The 21562-nt window shown below is 48.0% G+C and overlaps 1 protein-coding gene across 2 annotated transcripts in view; it reads left to right on the forward strand.

The window, feature by feature from the left end:
• NWD1 (NACHT and WD repeat domain containing 1) overlaps positions 1-15034 on the forward strand; it is a 61585-nt gene extending 46551 nt beyond the window's left edge. For both annotated transcript variants that reach the window (XM_081285967.1, XM_081285968.1), the window contains exons 14-19: positions 313-403; positions 5234-5388; positions 7777-8053; positions 9140-9690; positions 10449-10554; positions 12705-15034. In XM_081285967.1, the coding sequence (XP_081142093.1) occupies positions 313-403; positions 5234-5388; positions 7777-8053; positions 9140-9690; positions 10449-10554; positions 12705-13006 (1482 nt within the window). In that variant the 3' untranslated portion in view covers positions 13007-15034. The remainder of the gene's footprint in view (positions 1-312; positions 404-5233; positions 5389-7776; positions 8054-9139; positions 9691-10448; positions 10555-12704) is intronic.
• The last annotated feature ends 6528 nt before the right edge of the window (positions 15035-21562 follow it).

The following is a 21562-nucleotide window of genomic DNA, read 5'->3' on the forward strand; positions in this document are numbered from 1 at the left end:
GGGAGGGTGCGTGCCTCACCTGTGGGTCCCATCCTGTGCTTGTCTCATCTGAGATCTCCAGAGCTCCTTCAAGAATAGCAAATGGTGCTGGAATGTTCCCTGGGTCCCTGAGCGGTTCTGACAGCGTCTGCACCATGGCTGCTGTGGCAGGGTGACTCCTCGCCCTCCTCCACCTGCCATGACCCGGCTTCCTCTCCCACTTAATAAGGGGCAGCTGGGGGGCCAGGGGTTGAGGATCTGCTCAGCATCACGGCCCTGGGTCAAATCCAAGCTCCGTGGAAGTGCTTGACCTTTGTCCTTGGCTCTGGACAGGTTTCCCCTGGAGGAGACAGGTTGCTGGAGAAGCTTCCAGAAGCTGTGGGATTCCTGGTGGTCTCTGAAGATGAGTCCCTTCTTGCTGCAGGTAGCGTTTGACTTTCATTTTCAAGTGTTGGGGGAGACATGCAAAATCGGGTGGGAAGTGGGGAGGGCTTGGGGACAGGGAAGATTCCTAAGTCAAGGTCAGCAGGCTTTAGCCAAGGGCCACCGAGCCAACATGTTTTGGCTTCTCAGGCCGGAGAGCCGTGTGTTGCAAGGCTCTAGTCTGCCTTTAGGGCACAAAAGCCAGTTTGGGCACTTTGTACAGCCCGCGTGGTCTTGTGCCTGCATGAAATTCCATATCAGTCTCATCTGCCCTGAAATCCTAGTTATACTTTCATCTCTTTCAACCATTTGAAAATGAAGAAACTGTCCTTGGCTCAAGGACCACACAAAAAAAGGCCCTGAGCCGCCCTGGATGCCCGGGTCCTGGGAATCTCCTAATGGCTTTAGGCTTCAGGAGTAGGTATCCCTGCGGGACAATCACAGTGGCCAAGAGCACCAAGGGACAGCAGAAGATGGAGATGCTTTTGTGCCCAGGGCTGAGCCTGTCCGTGCAATCCCCGGGGTTAGGTCTGGCAGCCTCCAGGAAGGACATCGGGTCATTGAAAGCAACTGTGATTGGTGTTATGACAAGGCGAGAATCAGGGTCTGGGGAGCGGGTCACAGGGTTCCCTGCCTTTCTCCAGGGACGTCAAGGAGGACTCCCGGTAGAGGGGACCAATGGATACTCCACAGCCCAATCTTTTTTTTTTTTTTTAAATATTTTTTAGTGTTGATGGACCTTTATTTTATTCATTTATTTATATGTGCTGCTGAGAATTGAACCCAGTGCCTCACATAGCAAGCACTGTACCACTGAGCCACAGCCCAGCCCCACAGCCCAATCTTAAAAAAAAAAATTAATGACATATAATAACGGCACATATTATGGGGCACACTGTGAGAATCTGGTTCTGTATACAGTGGGTAATGGTCAAATCAGGGGAATTTCATCCCCATCTCCTTGAACATTGATGATTCCTTTGTGCCAGGAATCTTCAGCTCATCTTTTCTAATTCTCTTATAAAATATGTAATAAATTATTAAACGCTATAGTCACCCCAGTGCACTGTAGGAGACAGGGGTGAATTATTCCTATCTGAATGGCTTCGGTACCTGCTGTCCAGCCCCCCGCCCCTTCCCTTCCCTTCCCAGCCCTGAGCAACACTGTTCCACGCTGCGCTCCCAAGAGACCAACTTCCTCACTTCCACATGTGATGAGAGTATGCAGCAGTTGTCTTTCTGCGCCTGCTGAATGTCCACCCACGGGGCTGGGGCAGTAGCTCAGCGGCAGAGCACTTGCCTAGCATGTGCAAGGCACTGGGTTCAATCCTTAGCTTTGCATTAAAAAATAAGCAAAATAAAAGCATGCTGTCCATCTACAACTACCAGAAAATTAATAAAAAGAAAGATTGTCCACTGGTGCCATGCCACCCATATTGTCACGAACAACAAGATTTAATTATTTTTGTGGCTGAATCCTATGACCACCACAGCCTGACATTTCCAGGGGCCAAAGACACGGGCCAGCCCCAACCAGTAATATAGGCCATGTTTGTGATGGTGAATGTTCTAGAAATCCTCTTACAGGAGGTAAAAAAGGAAATAGGTGGCATTCATGTTAATCATATCTCTTACTTAACCCTGTAAACACAAAGACTTAGCAGGGAATCCGTGTGAAAAATCATTGGTAGGATAGTTCACATTCTTTTTCTGTTCATTTTTGTAACTAGGTTTTTGAAATCTGGTGTGTACTTCACACTTACGGGATATCTTGATTCCCACCAACCACATTAACAGCCACCTGTGACTGACAGGAACTGATTTGGACAGTACAGGTCAGCAGACTGACTGATTATAGACTGACTGATGATTGATTGATATACCTTCTCTCCTCTTTCCAAAAGAACTGTTGGTGGCTTAAGAAAGAATATCAGAGCTGGAGGCACAAAATATAATCAGGATTGAGGCCAAAGCATCAAGGACCTTAATCACCTAGAAAGGCCTTTCAAGTAGGCTTCAGGTCTGGCTCCTTCCAGCAGCCAATGAGTGGATGGAACTTGGGCAATTCCCCATTCACAGTTTTGGAAACCAGTCTCTTGTTCTCAAAACCAGCCTGACCCCAATTTAGCAAAGATAAGACAAGGGTCCCTTTTAAAGATTATAAATAGGAGTGCAATGTGGGGTCCCCAAGACTGTGTTCAGTTCCATGAAACACTAGGACTCACAGAATTCAGAAAAGGCAAAAACCTATCATACACACAGTGATAGTTAATGGCAGCAAAAGGATTCAGATTAAAATCAGCAAAGAGAAGAGGGTCACGGGACAGAGCCCAGGAAACAGTGGACACGAGTTCTCTCCTGGTGGCCTGTCTCGCTTCTCTCAGCAGCGAGTGCAGTCAGTACACTGCTGTCCTGCTGACTGGGGGTTCACCAAGGCCCTGTTGGTCACACGGGCGGAGCTGGTCGTCTGCATGGCTGCCCTTAGTCTCCAACCTTCCCAAGGTCAAGCTGATGCCGCCTGTCTAAAGCTCCCACCAGAAGTCACTTTGTTACTGTCTAATGTGACACCAATCCCCCAGGTATAGAAAGACCACTCATGCCGGGCGTGGAGGTGCACACCTGTAACCCCGGCAACTCAGGAAGCTGAAGCAGGAGGATTGCCAGTTCAAACCAGCCTCAGCAATTTAGCAAGCCCCTGTTTCAAAATTTTAAAAAATGATAATGAGCAGGTCTGGGGATGCGGGTCAGGGTTAAGCACAAAGAAAAACAAAAAGACCGCTCCTACCAGGTCCTACCAGGCAGCATTCCAAAAGCCTGGAGCTGGGCAAAGGCCGGATCTGATGTGCAGGGTTGGACAGCTCAGGGCGCTGGCTAACCCTCACCTCCCAGGTAGATACACACACCCTCTGGGGTCGTGCCTTCCACCAAACAGACAAAGCCCCCACAACTTCACAGAGGCTCTGCAGGGGGTGAGTGGAGCGCTGACCCCACCCGCCTGCTGACTTGGCTTGGTCCTGGGGTCCTCAAGAGGCTGGCACAGCACGGTGGGGCCCGCCCTCAGCACGAGAGTCTCTGCTATGATAACAGTGGCTAATGCGTAGGGTGCTGAGGGTTGGTCAGAACCCGGCCTGAGTGATCTACTCCTCTACTCTCCAACAATAGCTCCGGGAAGATGGCACTTTCATTATTCTCATTTCCAGATGAGGAAACTAAAGCCCAGAGAGGTTAAGTAACTTGCTGAAATCACAGAGAGGGTCTGGGATTTGAGCCCATGATCTGGTTTAACTCCACGTTCTCAAACATGATGGGGACTTGCATCAGAATATCTATTTATTTACCCATGATGTTATGTTTCTGAACACCTGGAAGAATTAACTGGTGGCCTTCGTACTCCTATAGGCAGTAATTTCTGGGATGGTGCCAGGTGCCTGCTGGAATAAGATCCACGTTAGTGACACTGGGAATGAGCAGCTCAATCTGGGACCCACAGTGTTCAAGGAACAGAACTCTTTTTGTAAAGTAAGAAGGTGTTTACACACACACACACACACACGTGCTCACACACACGCGTGCTCACACGCACACACACACACAGAGTCGTGTTACTTACTCTTCCAGCCGTGGGGCACACCCCCACTCAATGAGAAAAAAGGGGCCTCCCATTCGGCCTTTGCCCACCGCCCTGCCCCTGGGTGGGCTGCCAGGTAACACACAGAGCCTCAGTGGACTCTGCACGTCGGGTGGAACAAGGGTCTAGGGTGAGCATCCTCATCGATTACGTAGATGAACTAGTAAAAGTGTGTTGATCCGTCATCCAGGTCCCCAGGCCTCCTGTTCTGCTCGTTCCTTGTGGCACTGCAGTGCTCTCTCCCCCTTCACTATTCAGTCCCCCCGGCCTCCTCACTGCCCTCAGCCGGCCCCGGCCTCTGCTGCCTCCTGGGCATCCCCTGACCTCCCCCTCTCCAGGGACTTCCGCTTCCTCGTCCCTCCAAGGCCAGGTCAAACTGGGGGACTTAAAGCAATAGAAAGAGCTTCTCTCATGGTTCTGGAGGCCAGAGTCCAATCCCAGGCCTTGGCAGAGCCCTGCCCCCTCCTGAAACCCGTGGGGAAGGGTCCTTCCAACTTCTGCCAAAAGCTTTCCTTCGACTTGTAACCCCCTCGGTTCGGTGCTGGCCTCTGTCTTCACTTGGCCTCTCCTCTGTGTGGGTCTCTGTGCCATTTTCCCTGCCTCTGATGTCCTCATAACAACCTGTAACCCCGTCCCTCTTTCCCTTCTCCCTCCCCTCTTCTACTAACCAGCTTCCACATTATTATAACAAAATACCTGAGCTGGTGAACTTATAAAGAGAAAAGGTTCTTTGAGCTCAGTTCTGGAGGCCTCATTGCTTCCGGCCTCTAGTGGGGACCCCAGATGGTAACAGCAGGGAGCAGGTGGCCCAGTAACCCACTGACTTCATGATCCAGGAAGAAAACAGAGAGAGAGGACGGGGCTCTACTCCCACTGACCAGGGCCTCCGGCTAGGCCCCTCACATCTCAAAGGCTCCCCCACCTCCCAACAGCACACCCTGGGACCAAGCCTTCTTGACGAAGGCCCTGGAGGGGTCTCAGCTCTTCCTTCCTTCCTCCTTCTCTCTTCCCCCGTCTCCCTCCTCCCTCCCACCCTCCTGTTTACCAAGGGCTGCTCTTTGCAAGCTTTGTGCTCCCTGAGGACCCAGGCGGACTGTGGACCCCGCTGCCAGGCAGGAGGTGCTCTACCACGTCTCTGTTGATGGTCTTAACCCTCAGGCTCCACCAGGCACTAGACGTGTAACCCGGCCCCTGCCGTTTCAGGCTTTGGAAGATCCGTGCGAATATTCTTGGCCGACTCACAGGGCTTTCACCGTTTCATGGCCAACGACTTGGAACATGAGGACGTGGTAGAGACAGCTGTTTTTGGAGCTGAGAACAACCTGATTGTCACTGGGTCCCGGGATGCACTCATTCAGGTGAGGGGGGGTCCAGAGCCGCATCCTCATTTCTTCCTCTGCTGTAAAAAAATGTGATTCTTTAGGAATCTTTTGTCTGCACAACAGGAAACCTACAAACATGAGTTTGGGCAAAATAGGGCAGTTCATTGGGAGGGTATGGAGGTGTCTGCTGGGCCCCAACAGCAGACCTGGGTGGGAACTATACAAACCCAACGGAGGAGGTACATTTCCTAACTAGACCTGAAAAACTTTGTCTTTCAGGGTAGACTAGGGTTGCGGCAAAGAAAAATTCTCGATGATTTCAAAGTTGCTGAGGCTGATGAGAAGAGCAAGTGGCCATGTATCAGTTTTCCAATCCCTTAATTCAGGCACTCTTTATTTTTTATTTTTTGGGGTACCGGGGATTGAACTCAGGGGCACTCAACCACTGAGCCACTTCCCCAGCCCTATTTTATATTTTATTTAGAGACAGGGTCTCACTGAGTTGCTTAGCACCTCACTTTTGCTGAGGCTGGCTTGGAACCTGCCATCCTCCTGCCTCAGCCTCCTGAGCCACTGGGATTACAGGTGTGTGCTGCCACACTCAGCAAGCCCTCTTTATTTATTTGTTTGTTTATTTATTTAGGCATACTGGGGATTGAACCCAGGGGTGCTCTGCCACTAAGCCACATTCCCATCCCCTTTTGAGATATTGAGACAGGATCTCACTAAATTGCTGAGGCTGCCTTGAATTCGCAATCCTGATGCTTCAGCCTCAAGTGGCCAGGATTCCAGGCACACGCCACTGCACTGGCCCCTCCTGACATTCTTAAAGGTTATGAAGCACCTCAGAGAGCTTTTATTTATGTAGAATTTTATATGTATATATATATGCATATTTTACAGTTGCATTTTCTGTTGCTATAATGAAACTGCTGATGCGAGATCCTTTATTTTAAAAAAAGAGGTTATAGCCAGGTGCATGGACATGCCTGTAATATCAGGTACTCGACTCAGGAGGCCGAGTTAGGTGATCCCATGTCTGAGGCCAACCTGGGCAACAGTGAAACCCTGTTTTCTTAAAAAAAAATGTTTAAAAGGACCCCTGGAGTAGTTGTTTAGGGATATTTTGTGTGCATTTATGTAGCATGCGTGCACACACACAGGACTATTTAGCTTTCAGTTTTAAAGACCCTCAACTCTGGTGAGGTCTGCCAGGCTGTGTCACATCATGGCAGATGGCATCATAAGGGTCCCCTGAGAACTACTTCATCTTTTCTCACTGGAGGATGGTGCCTCCATGACAGGCACCTCCACTAGGCCCCACCTCTTAAAGGCCCCACGCTTCCAAACATGAAGCCCTGGGGGACAAACCACCGCACTGTGTGTGTGTGTGTGTGTGTGTGTGTTCTGAGGCTCACCAGACATGAACGAAGTCCTGTGGAATGACCTTAGGTTTTAGGGAGTCACGCAGAGTCCCCAGTTTGAACGCGAAACCTCCCCTTCATGCATTTCTCCATTTCTCCATTTCTCAAGACCAGGAGATCAGCATTAGGACAATCCTATCAACTGAGCTGCAAACTCTGATCTGATTTCACCAGTTTTCCCTCAAAAGTCCTTTTTCCATCTGGGATTCAACCTGGGATCCCTCCTTGCATTTGGGATCTCTTCATATTTACCCTCTTAAAAGTGAAGAAGGAGGCAATACATAAATACGTAGCCAGGAATGCATTAACATGACATGTTCACATGGTAACACACTTTCATGAAAACTGTCTCCTGAACAAATAGATCTGTGCATATGTATGTCTATATGTGTGCATATTCATGAGGAGTGTGGCGGTTTCCCATTTTTCTCAAACCTCCTGAACATTTGGCGTAGTGGAAGACAGCCTGGATCCTCATCTTCGACTCTGCGTTCTTATATTTGTTGTGATGTCAAGTGTCACACAGCTTCTGGAAATTTCCCGAGTTTATTTGTAAAAAGGAAGGGAGCAGAAAGGATCCATAATATCTTAGAATTATTATGAAAATAATTTTGATCCTTGAAGACCCTCTGAAAAGGTCTTGGGGGCACCCCTCCGGGAGTTCCCCAGAACACCCTTTGAGAACTGCTGTGATTGCTGGTGAGGTTCGGGGTGCTTGGGGGCTGGGGAGATGGAAAGACCTTTTTTTTTTTCTTTTTTTTTTTTAAGAGAGAGAGAGAGAATTTTTTAATATTTATATTTTAGTTTTCGGTGGACACAACATCTTTGTATGTGGTGCTGAGGATCGAACCTGGGCTGCACGCATGCCAGGCGAGCGCGCTACCGCTTGAGCCACATCCCCAGACCAAGACCTTTTCTAACTTGGGTGGACAATGGGCCTAAGGATGTTCCTGATCTGGTGGAGTGAGGAAAACGTTGCCTCCCTGTTCTCTGTGCTCAGGTGTGGAGTCTGTCAGAACAGGGGACCCTGCTGGACGTCCTGGAAGGTGTGGGAGCCCCTGTGAGTCTGCTGGTCCGGGGAGGGGCCCTGGTGGCCTCTGCCTCCCAGCAGTCCTCATCCTTCAAAGTCTGGGACCTCACCTGCACGCAGAGGCCCCGGGCCTCGGCTCCCTTCCTGGACCGCACGGGGCTCACTGCAGTGTCTCACAACGGAAGCTACATCTACTTCCCCAAAATCGGGGACAAAAACAAAGTCACCATTTGGGATGTGGCAGAAGGTTTGTAGGATGTGATCATTTCTGTGGGTAAGAACGGAAGACCCCCCTCCCCCATCTTAGTTAGGCAGCTCTAACAAATCACCATGAACTGGGGGCTCGGACGCAGACATTTACGGCTCACGGTTCTGGAGGCCAGAAAGTCCGCCATCAAGGTGCCAGCAAATCTGTGTCGGATGGGGCTTTGCAGGTGGCCATTTTCTCATACTTTCCCATGGCAAAGGCCAGTGTGAGAGAGCAAGCTTTTGTATCTCTTCTTCCAGGGGCACTGATCCCATTCCAGGGCTTCACCCTGTGACCTAGTCATTTCCCCCAAGGCTCCACCTCCAAATACCAGCACATTGGGGGGCAGGTTTCCACGTCTGAATTTGGTGGGGGAAGGACACCAACTTTAGTTGATAGCGACCACAGGATTTTCTACCTCTAGGTGAGGGCACCAGGCTTTTGGGCCCCTCTATCAGGCAGTCATTAACTATGGGCTGTCCTGGGAGGGGACAGACCCTGCAGACATCTCCACATAAGTGGCTGCCTTCAGCCTTCGAGCCTCGATGGGCGGGGGTGGGGGGGTGGGGGTGGTGGTGGCAGTGAGCAAGTCAGACAAGGCGACTGTTCTCTAGGTGGTTATCTGCTGGTTAAGGGGCGGAGCAGGACACAATAAATGGAGAGGGGTGTGGGATGGGGCAGGAGTCCACAAACGACAGCCCCGGCCTGGCTTGGACACCCACACTTGAACACTTACTGTCTACAGCTGCTTTTGAGCTACAGAGGAAGGATCTGGCTCTTTCCATAAGTTTGTAAAGGACAAGTTTGGGGTCAAATCCGGGTGGTCCCGTGAGCCTCAGAGACTGTGGCTTGCATCGTGTTCTGAGGGCTGTAGGAAACCCGACGGTGTGCGGCAGGACAGGGAGACGATACCCTTGGCATTGTAAAAACCTCCCACTGTTGAAGAGCAAGACAGAGTCAGGAAAGCTTGCAGTCCCCAAGTTGGAGATTATGGGTAACAAGTTTTAAAATCCTTAAAAAAATAAGAAAACCAGGGAAGCCGTGCCCCCATGATCCATTCTCAGTGTGGTCCTCTCCCTGTGGCAGGTGAGGAGCAAGAGTCCCTGGACACGTCCAACGAGGTCAAGTGTCTGGAGGTCGCCGAGCAAGCCCAGCTGCTCTTCACGGGCCTTGTTTCGGGAATTGTCCTTGTGTTCCCCCTGAATTCCCGGCAGGACGTGATGTGCATCCCCCCTCCAGAGGCCCGCAAGGCCATCAACTGCATGTCCTTGAGCAAAAACGAGGACCGTCTGGCCATTGCCTATGACAACATTGTCCTGGTGCTGGACATCAGCCCGGGAGACCCCTGTCCCGTCATCGATGGACCAACATACACCTTTTATACCCAGCTGCCTGAGACCATAGCCTGTGTGACTGTTTTGACTGATTACCGTGTGGTCTACGGCATGACCAATGGGGACCTGTTTCTGTACGAGTGTGCAAATTCCAAGGTGTTCCCTTTGGAGGCCCACAGGAGCCGAGTCACCTGCGTGGAGGTCAGCCACCAGGAACAGCTGGCGGTCAGCGGGTCTGAGGAAGCCTTGCTGTGTCTCTGGGAACTGGAGGCCTGCAAGTGGAAGTTCAAGATGAGCTACACGGTGCGTGACCTGCCCCACCACATTCACACCAGGTCTTGGCTTCAGAGAATTGGTAAAGAGCTGTCATTTAAAAAGGGCACACATGTGCCACTGTCAAGGGTGGGGATTAGGGTGCCATAAGGGAGAGAGACACTTTCCTTGTGAACAGGGTTTAAGGGGATGTCAAAAAACTCTGTAATCAGGAGGAATAGAAGTTGAATGTCCCTTGTCCAACACACTTGGGACGGGAAGTATTTTGGATTTGGGGTTTTATCCGATATTAGAATATTTTCATATTTACAGTGAGATCTCTTGGGCATGGGACCCAAGTTTAAGCAAGAAATTAATTTGTTTCACATATACCTTGTGACTTCATGTCAATTCTCAAAAAGTTTCAGATTTTGAATTTTTGGATTAGGAATGCTCAATGTGTAATTCCCTCTTCTTATTCTAAGATCTAACCTGGGAACCGGGAATGTTTTTAGCCATAGACTTTAACTGAATGTGATCATAGTTAACACTTAAGCAAGGCCACTTAAGAAACTGAATCTTATAATTCAGTCTCCAATGCAGAATGGAGATAACCACTCAATACATAACCACTGAATCCAACATCAATGAAGACGGGCTTGGTCCTGGGGAAATCTGCCCTCACCCCATCTCTTCAGGTTTTCCTTTGGTCCATTTCCTGAGGAGGGCTTCAGAGCCTGGCTCTGTGGGGTCGGCCTCCTGGCTGTGTTTCAGTCTGGAATCGGGATCGCACGGTCTGTTTTCCACAGAGTTCCTTCTGCAGAGGAGTCCAGTGCGCTTGCTTCTCCAAGGACGACAAGTTTGTGTATGTGGGCTTGAAGGACCGCTCCATAATTGTCTGGAGCGTGCTGGATGGTGAGTTATGTTGCTTTCAGGGAAGGACTGAACTTTGATCTGGAGAGAAAGGGCCTTGGCTCAGCACCTGGGTCTTCCAGCCCTTGCTCCGGCCTTCTCCAGCTGGGTCCCTCAACTTAGGGAGGTGTCTACAGGCCAAGGGGATGGGCCCACAACCTGCCTGTCAGATTCATGCTCTGAATGGACTTGACCCCTCTTTAGGGCGTGTGCACTGTCCTCCTGCCTGGGGGCATCCTCTGGGGATGGACTGTGCCCCCCACCCCCGGTGTTTGCACACCTATGCTTGGGAGGTGGCATGGGGAGGTATGGATGGAGTTGGTGTCAGAGCTGGGGTGAGGGATTCACACGTGCATATATATGAGACCTCTCAGGTGTGGATGGAGCTGTGGATGGGAAGAGAAGAGGGCCAAGCCACACACCAGGGGGACTGGCTCTCCCATGCTGTCACCTCCCAGCAATGAACTCTGAGGTGCCCGAACCTGACCTTCCAGGTGGTTCTTAAGGTACCTTCTTCAAGTAGGAGAGTAGAGTACATTTTTATTAGTTTTTATGCTAGCTTTGCCATGCTTATATATTGTGTCTTACAGGAAGAGGACCTTGATTCGTTCATTCTCTTGCCCCAAAATTTTTATAAGTGTTAGGGACAACCTATTTTAAGACCATACACTTTGAAAACCCCAGTGTCTTTTGACCTTTTTTTTTATTACACCAAGGTCATAGTCACAAATTAGCATTCACTATGTATTAGGGACTGTTCCCGAGAGAGTGAGTTCTCTCAGCAGTTACTCCCATTTTCCAAGCAAAAACGGAGGCTTTGAGAGGCTGAGTAATACAGTGGGCAACAGGAAGGCAGCAGCTTCAACTTGGCTCTCCTGATTTCAGTCCTCATTTTTTGGGGGGGGGCAGATCTCAGGGATTGAACCCAGGGGCATTCAACCACTCAGCCACATCTCCAGCCCTTTTTTAATGTTCTTTTTTTTTTTTTTTTTTTTTTTTAAGAGACAGGGTCTCACTGAGTTGCTGAGGCTGGCTTTGAACTCATGATCCTCTGGCTTCAGCCTCCAGAACTGCTGGGGTGACAGGTGTGCACCACTGTGCCTGGTTCCAGTGCTCACCTTTGTCACTTTCTTATGCAGTCTCCTACAGAGAAGGCTCTCCTACAGAGATATCTCCCTACGACATCAGTAGGCATGCCAGTGTCATTGCTAATTTTGTTTGACAAATAAAGATGCTGAGATTCAGCAAGGTTAGAGACCAAAAAAACAAGTAAGGGTTGGGGTTGTGGCTCAGTGGCAGAGGGCTTGCCTTAGCACATGTGAGGCACAGAGTTCAATCCTCAGCACCACATAAAAATAAGCAAATGAAGACATTCTGTCCAGCTATGACTACAAAAAAAATTTTTTTTAAAGAGAGAGTGAAAGAGGAGAGAGAGAGAGAGAGAGAGAGAGAGAGAGAGAGAGAGAGAGAGAGAGAATTTTTTACTATTTATTATTTTTTAGTTCTCGGCGGACACAACATCTTTGTTGGTATGTGGTGCTGAGGATCGAACCCGGGCCGCACGCATGCCAGGCGAGCGCGCTACCGCTTGAGCCACATCCCCAGCCCCCTACAAAAAATTTTTTAAAACAAAAATCAAAAAACAAATAAGTGGCTGAACCAACATCATGTAGAGTCTAATACACTGTCATCTGATATAGTGGAACACTGTCATCTGAGAACATTGCAACCTAACCCACTGTCATCTGATACATTGTAGTTCCAACACACTGTAGCAAAGATGCCTGGCAAAAAGTCACACATGGCTCAGACGCTGAGGGCTGAGGTTTGTGATCTTAAAAGCCCATCCTCATAAGCTTTTATAACCTTTCTTTCTACTTCCCCAACAATAGTATTGGCCAAGCTTGTTCTGGGCCAAAGACCTATGGTAAATACCTGACATGCATTATGTCTTTAAATGTTCAAAATTCCTCTTGGCAGATGGGTTCTGTTATCATTCCCGTTTTGCAGTTGAAGAAAGAGGCACTCTGAGAGGCTAAATGTCCCGTCTAAGCTAGTAAGGAGCATGGCAGCCATGCAACCAACTCTGGAATGTGTAGCATTGGCCTCTGCACCCCAGATTTCTTATCTGTGCCCTGCCTTTGATCCCCCAGGCACCCTGCTGGCTGTCCAGTTTGTCCATGCAGTGGTAAACAGAATCATCCCCACCTCCAATGGCTTTATTGCTCCCACGAGACATGGCTATCTCATCCGAGAGCGTTTCCACTATCCTTCATCAAGAGCCTCACAGGAGGATCCCCTCAAGAACTTCAAGAAGGCAGTGTGGATGGTCAAGTCCAGGCAGAGAGAAGAGCTGGCCGCAGCTGCGGAAACACCCCAGGACTTGACATCCAAGATGGCCCAGGGAAACAAATCCAGATCAAACAAACATTCACAAGTCTGCCTTTTGGTGTGAAACCCCCCACGGAGCATGAGGTTCCAATGAGTTGGCTCCACCTAAGCTGGTTGAAGCAAAAAACGCATTTGCTGCTGTACCTGTGGACCCAAGGCCTCCGATTATGAGACCAGGCCTCACCTTTTCCGTCTTTACATCCTTCTTTCCTCCTTCTTCGGTTCCAGCCTCATACCTGCCACCCGCAGGTTAGCAACAAACACGCTGCCTTCTCAAGTTCAGTAGAAAAGACAACTCCCCTGTCCCTGGAGTTTGCACCTAAGTCCTAGCCCTGGCTCTATTGGTTTCAATTGGCTCAACACTCCTCCTTGAACCAATCACGAGCTCCAGGAGAATGCAGTGCCCTGATTGGCTGGCTTGAACTGAACAGAGCTGAGGGTGGAGAGAATGGCCACTCAACAATGTTGACTGAGAATGGAAGACGGTATTCCTGGGAGGGAAACTGGGATGCTAGGACAAGGTAAAGGAGGGATGGAAGAATGTGGAGCTTTACAGTCCACGCAGCAACAGAGGTTGTCGTCTGATCCTCATCACAGTTGATACCTCAGGGAGGGCAGGAACTGCTGTCTCTGTTTTACAAGCGAGGAAACTGAGCCTTGCAGAGGTAACTATGATTTGCTTCAAGTCACAAGCCTATTGTACAAAAGCTCTGAGAAATGAGATTCAGGAGCCTTCCTCCCCAGTCCTTGTTGGACTACGTCTCCTGTTTTAGTCTTGGAAGCAGGATGTATCTCCTCCATGGGGCACACTCAAATGCCCACGAGGGTGGTCAGTGATGATTCCCACACACCTGAGTGTACCTCAGGGAACAACAGCCTGGGAGCATGGAGGTACACATCCTTTCACAGGTGGGCATGAGCACCCCGACTGTAGCCCAGAATGGCCATGGCAAAAGCAGCCCCCCGTTGTTAGTGCTTCTTTTCTGAAAGCCAGAAATCGAGGCTTTTATGCAAAATGTTCCCGCTTTTAAAAATTGGCAATTGGCTCAAATTTATATCTAGAGGCACATTTGGCCTGTCTCTAAGTTCATGAGCTGACTTCAGGACTCAAGCTGCATTAAACATGTTAACATGTTATATTCTTCCAGCCCTATTCCCTGGCTCCCAAGCTCTAGGATAAAGATGCTTTTTTGTCTTGAAAACTGGAGGCTCTTGGAAGCAGGCAGAGAGAGAGAGAGAGAGAGAGAGAGAGAGAGAGAGAGAGAGAGAACGAGCGCACACAGGCGAGCAAGCGAGAGCTGTTGACATCTCTCGGCTTTGCTTTTGGACCATCTGCCTGTGCAGGTTCAGCAGCTGAACTGATTCCATTTCACTCAAATGGATCTTTCCTCTTTGCCCACAGTCTTCTAAAAAGCCCTGCTTGCTTCTGAAGCCTTTGCTATAAGGAGGAGTCCAAACCTTTGTGGTGCTTGCTGCTCCTTCTCCCCTCCATTGGATTCTAGACACTGTCAGTAAGAGCAACCTTAGAGGATGAGGCTTTTCTTGTGGGGGCTGATCAGGGTGGATGCAGGCCTCACAGGTGCTCGGCAGGTGCTATGCCACAGAGTGACAAGCTACAGCCCCGAAAATGAGGCTTTTGAGTGGACGAGACCCTACTGACTATAATGTTCATTTGTTTCCCAAACCAGGGTTCCAAGTCAGGCTTTGGCAGTTCTGTGAATGTTGACATCCACTTCCATTTTAAAATATCTAATCAGTGATCTTAAAATGTATGCTCAGGTGCATTGGGCATCAGCTTTCTTTTTAGGTTTTTAACAATTCTATTTTATTTTTATTAACATGTATTAATTTTACATATTATTGGTGTTCAGTGGAATATTGCAATACTGGTATATAGTGTGCAGGAATCAAATTCAGCCTCCCATAGCCACCCTCTCCATCCAACCTTCCTGACCTCTAGTAACTCTGCACTGCACTCAGCACATTTATTTTATACTTTTAACTTCCATACATGAGAGAGAATATGCAGCACTCGACTTCCTGTTTGGCTTGATTCTCTTAACACGATGTCCTCCAGTTCCCCCCATTTCACACAAATAAAAGAATTTCATCCTTCTTTATGGCTGAATGATACTCCGTTGTGCATGTATACCACATTTTCTTTGTCGACATGCATCATGGGCACTAGGCTGAGTTCATACCTTAGGAGAAGATTTTCAAGTGTTGGAAATCACTAATTTAGGTTTGCCTCATCATCTCCATTTGACTAAAGAACACACTTAGCTTATGAGGGGACCCTTAGTGGGGAAAGTGACTCTTTGCCAACGTGTCTGTGCCTTAGGTGTTAACTCTATGTGGAAACCAAGTGGGTGCTTAACACAGCGAGATCTCGTCTGCAACTTCTGGTTTAAAATTTCTGTGTCCATCTCAACATTTTTGATGGGTTCAGTGAGAAGCAACCGCTCTGCAGTAAATACAATCATGTGTCACTGAAAAACAGGAGCACACTCTGACATGCGTTGCTAGGTGAGTCTGTCCTCTGCGAACATCACAGCATGTTTATGCAAACGACAACTCTGATGTCACTAGGCCACACAACCTTTGGGGATCACTGTGGTACATGTGGTCCATCATGGACTCAAATGTCATCATGCAGCATGTGGCTGTACTAATAAGAACTAATAAAGGACTACTCCAAATGGTTGCTTTTATATGCGCGCAAACACATATATGTGTGCATATATACACATACATATGCAAACTTGCACATATATTCCTGTGTATATGCATACACCTGTATATATCTATATTATGTGTGTATGTGTGTGTATATATATACATATATACATATGTATACATACACACACATACACACACACACATATATATATACATATGTATACATACACACACATACACACACACACACACACACACATATATATATACATATGTATACATACACACACATACACACACACACATATATATATACATATGTATACATACACACACATACACACACACACACACATATATATATACATATGTATACATACACACACATACACACACACACACACATATATATATACATATGTATACATACACACACATACACACACACACACACATATATATATACATATGTATACATACACACACATACACACACACACACACACACACATATATATATATATATATATATAATTTTTTTCAGTAGTTTTCATTCAACAGACTCTGGCTGGCTGCTATGGAAGTTTGACATTCACTGTGCTTCAGAGAAGACTAGCTGATATGAGGTCTCCCAACTCCCCAACATCCATGACAACATGGTTATTTGATCCCCACCTTTATAATGGAGGGGGCACTTAAAAAAATGAAGATTGAACCCAGAGGGCCTTAACCACTGAGCCACATCCCCAGTCCCTCCTCCCCTTTTGAGACAGGGCCTTGCTAAGTTGCAGAGGCTGGATTCAAACTCACAATCCTCCTGCCTCAGCCTCCTGAGACACTGGGATTACAGGCCTGCACCTCTGTGCCTGGCTTCAAGGTGAACATTTTTAAAAAATAGACTTTATTTATTTTTTAAGCAGCTCTAGGTAATATTTCTCATTTCCCAACCCCCTACTTCCACACGTTCACAGCCTCAACATTTATCATTTCCCACCAGAGTGGGACATTTGTTATAATGAAAGGACCTCCACTGATACCCCCTTGTCCCAGGGTAGACATTTTCCATGAGGCCACCTCCTGGTATATTAGCTTTTTATTGCTGCATAACAAATTGCCGCAAATTTAGCAGCTTCAAATAACATCCACCTATTATCTTATAATTTCTCAGGTCAGAGTACAGGCATGGACTGAACCGGTTCTTTGTTCAGTGACTCACAAGATGTCAGTGAAACTGGGTTCTCGTGGGGAAGTTCAAAGTCTGCATCCAAGTTCATTCAGGTGGTTGGCAGAATCGAGCTCCTTGGTGCTGCAGAACTTGGACCTCAGGCTCCTGGAGCTGCCCTTCTCCATGGACAGGTGGCCAAACAGCTAGTTCCTTCTTGGGCACCAGCAGGTGGCTCCTCAATGCCCCTTTCAGTCTCTGATCTCCAGATTATCTTTTAAATATGTCCTTTTTAGGCTAAGCCCACCCAGAGTAATCTCTCTTCTGATCAACTCAAAACCAACTCGTATATATTTGCAAAAATACTTTCAAATCCCTTCACCTTTGCCAAGTAGGGTAATTACTGTGGTTTGGATACGGTCTGAGTGTGCCCCACATAGCTTCGCATTCTGGCAGCTTGGTTCTCAGTGTGATGGTGTTGCGAGGTGTGGCTCGTCTCTGAGGTAGGCCTAGGAGAAGGCAGCACCCTTGGAAGGCATTACTTTAGGTCTCAAGGAGTGAGTGAGTTGAGAGAGTGATTGTACAAAGTGAGGCCACCACATACTCTTGTTCTCTTCTGCATAGTGCTCTTCCCCGCCATGTTGTGATGCACCAAGGGGCCCTCCCTCCTTGGTACCAAGCTGTTTGGATCCTCTAGGAATCATGAGCCAATAAACCTCTCCACCTATGTTACTGGCTTTGAGCACTTTGTTATAGCAACAGAATGTGGACTAATAGATTTCCACGGGGCATGTGTTATACTTTGGATCTTAAATGTCCCCCAAAACTCCACGTGGTAAAGGCTTGGCCCCCAGAATGGCACTAGTGAGACGTTGTGAAACCTTTAAGAGGTGGAGCCTAGTGGAAGGTCTTCTGTGTCTTTGGGATGTGCCTGGATCTTTGCTCTTCCTTTCCTTTTCACTTCTGGGCCATTAGGTGGGTTGTTTTGTTCTGCCACACACTCCATGGGGCCCCAGGGCCAACCAATCTTGCACTTCAAAACTGTGAGCCAAGATAAACCTTTTCTCTTTGTAAGTTGATTTACCTCAGGTATTTGGTTCAGTGACAAAGCCGACTGACACACAACATGCATTTGGGGGGTGGGAATTCTGGGAGCCTCCTTAGAATTTTCCCTACCATAGCACATTCTATACTCCAGAGATTTGAGTCATAAAGTCTTGCCATTTAGTAGGACTGGATTGGTTCACAATAGGAACTTTTGATCTTTTCAACTTTGCCAAAATATTCTCTCACTAAAGATCTAACATTTTTCGGGGGCTGGGTACCAGGGATTAAACTCAGGGGTGCTCCACCACTGAGCCACAACCCCAGCCCTATTTTGTATTTTATTTAGAGAAAGGGTTTCACCGAGTTGTTTGGCACCTCGCTTTTGCTGAGGCTAACTTTGAACTCACGATCCTCCTGCCTCAGCCTCCCGAGCCACTAGCATTATAGGCATGTGCCCCTGTGCCTGTCTCCCACTAAAGATCTATCTAAGACTCTCAGTGGTCCATTACATGTGACAAAGGGTAGGGAAATTGGTGTTCCGAAGCTGGTGTTATCTAAATTGTCAAGGCTTTTCAACTTAATCTGTGTAAATGAGTATCATAGAGAAGAAAGGAAAAAAAAACTAAAGTAGCAAATTTTTGATTTCTATTTTTTGGGACTGGGGATGGAATCCAGGCACACTCTACCACTGAGCTATATCCTCAGCTCTATTTTTTAATGTTTTATTTTGAGACAAGGTCTCACTAAGTGTCTTAGTGCCTTGCTAAGTTGCTGAGGCTGACCTTGAACTTGTGATCCTCCTGCCTCAGGTTCCCAAGTTGCTGGGATTACAGGCATGCGCCACTGTGCCTGGCTTATCGTAGCAATTCTTTATGTTTGTTAAAAATAAGAATTAAAAGATATATGTGTGCAACTATGTTCTACGTAACAATGTTTGTGCTAACAACAGACTGCATTCATGACGGTGGGCGAGAGGGTGGTGGTGGGATCATATCACCCACCATCTCTGTGTCGGCACACACCGTGATGTTTGCACAATGAAGAAAATCACTTAACAACACATAACTGAGAACACCTCCTCTCCCTCAACTGACATACGACTGTGCTTTTGTCTGCCTGGTGAACACACATGCACACATGCACACACACTCAGAGACACGCGGAAATACACGCGTGCCCCACATGTGCCCACAAGTGGAAGTGGCTAGGGGTTTCCTGTTCTCCAAAAGAGCGAGGGCTTCAGTTGACCATTTGGGAGAAAACTGAAAGTGATCCTTGAAATTTTAATAGAGTTTAGGAGAGGAGAGGGCACTGCGAGCTAAACCTGTTGGTGTAACCTAATAGGACTCATGCCACAGATTCCCGAGGCATGACGTGAAGCCCCGGTGTGAGATGGACTGTCCAGATCTGGTGGCCAGAGAGGGTCCAGGCGTCTTTGCTGCTGTTCCTGCAGAACTCCCTGAAATTGAGCATAATTCCACTCTGGGCTGGGAGCCAGGTGTCCTTGAGCTTTATCCCTCTCCCCAGCGTGTCTCCTCTGCTTTACTCCTACAGACCCCCCTTCCACCCCTTTCCCCACCTCCACTCTCTCATAGTTCCAGGTGACTGTGGTCTTTTCCTAAATGATGAAACAACCTTCCTGGACCCCCTCCAACCTCTCCCTGCAGAGCAGCCACAGGGATCACTTCCAAATGCAAACCTGATGGTTCAGGCGTCTCCGCTCAAAACCAGGCACAGTTCCCAGCACCAGTGCTAAGACCAGACGCCTAACTCATCCTACAGCTGCGGGGTCTGCCTGCTCTTGCCCCCAGATCACTGATTTTCCTGTGTTCTCTTTTTCCCTTCTCGCTGCAGTCTGGGAATGCTGATTTTTTTTCTTTCTTTTTTTAAAGTTCTTTAAATGTGCTGTGCTCCCTCCCACCTCCGGGCCTTTGCATGGTTGTTCCCTTTGGCAAATGCCCAGGCATGTTTCAGATCTCACGAAAATGCCATCTTCTCTCGGAAACCTCCATCCCTTGCTGGATGCCGTTAAGCCCCCTGGATGGCAGGTGGTATTTTGTAAAAATAGTTATGGCAATATTCCATGTTCCACATGTTATTCCATGATGTGGCTGTTTCCCAAGTTCTGAAGCATGTCTGCCCTCCTCTTGAATTTGGGAGGGATTTTGTAATGGCTTTTAAAGAAAGAATCCAGTGGAAATGATTCTTTGTGACTTCCAAGTCTGGATTGGACAAGCTGATCTGGGTTTTACCTGGCTTGCTCACTCCCTCTCAGGAGAATTGTTCTTGGAACTCAGCTGCTATGTTGTAAAGAAGCCCAGGCTGCACGGGGAGGTCCCCTTAGGGTTCCAGGCAACAGCCCAGCAAGGGGCTCAGCCTCCAGTCAGCAGCCACTGAGATGTGTGTGATGAGCTTTAGAAGACTCCAGCCCTCAGCCTTCAAGGCATCCCAGGGGATACCCAGGGAACGAAGGACGATCTAGACCCACTAAGCCTGCCCAAACTGCAGAATGGAGAATAAGCATCTCTGTCCCCTTACGTTTCTAAATTTTGGACTGGCTCATGACAGGGCATAGTAACAAGAAGTTAGTAATTGTTCCACTTAGACCTTGTATTTGAAGCATTTGTTACATATGAGAGTCTACCTACCTGTGTGTGGTTAATTCCTATCTATCCTGAAAGACCGAAAGCTCTGAAGATGAATTCCATGTTGATTTTCACGATTCTACTCCTGACACCTAGCACAGTGCTAATTTCTTCTTAGCCTTCCTGGACCTCTTTGCATATACAACACTTTGTGGGCCAGGGCTGTAGCTCAGTGGCAGAGCGCTTGCCTAGCATGTGTGAGACACTGGGTTTGATCCTCAGCACCATATAAAAATAAATAAAATAAAGGTATATAAAAAAGGTTCCATTAAAAAAAACCACTTTGCTCACTCACTGAATGATCATTTATTTGATAAATGCCTCACTGATGTGGCTCTGGGTCAGAGATTTGTGTCACAGATGAACCACAGATGAACCATGCAATGATTCTGTACTAGGGACTGTGGGAGGATCAGAGCGGGTGGAAGAAGTTTCTAATAGGGAGAGACATTTGGTTTGTGCTTTGCAGGATGCACATGTGTTTTCTGTGTGATGAGGAGATGGGAAGGCACTTCTGACAAAAGGAATGTTGCATGGGGCCAGGAAGTGGGCAATGGGGAGGATGGTCTGCACCAACAGAGGGTAGTTTTTGTAAGTAGAAGATCTTGCCCCCCCCAACCCCCCCCCAAAAAAAAAAGGTTTGCAAGGGTCAGGTTCTGGTCACCTGCAATGTGATCTCATCTTATAAGAAATAGGAAGACCTTGGGTATTTGGACGCAGTGGGCAAATGATCTGTGTTCTTAAAACCACCTGGTCTGGGAAAACTGGTTGGGAGGCCCATGATTCCCTGAATTGACCTTGTTGAGAAGTGATGGGGTGAAGGCTAGGGAAGTGAAGACAGGAGGAATGGGGCTAAGAGAAGGGCCCTTTAGTAAAAATTCACAGGGCACAGGGCCCTATATTAGGGTGTTGACGCCCAGATTCTGTTCTCACACCAACCCTATAAGAAGGGGTCTAGAAATCTTTCCCAGTTATTCATTCTGCTGTTGTAGCCGAAAAGCAAGTTGGGCTGGGCTTGGGATGTAACTCAATGGTGAAGCCCTAGGTTTGATCCCCAGTATGTAAGTAAAATTAAAAAATAAAGAAT

The sequence above is a fragment of the Spermophilus citellus genome (genome assembly GCF_964194105.1).
Source record: "Spermophilus citellus genome assembly, chromosome: 3".
Classification (NCBI taxonomy): Eukaryota; Metazoa; Chordata; class Mammalia; order Rodentia; family Sciuridae; genus Spermophilus; species Spermophilus citellus.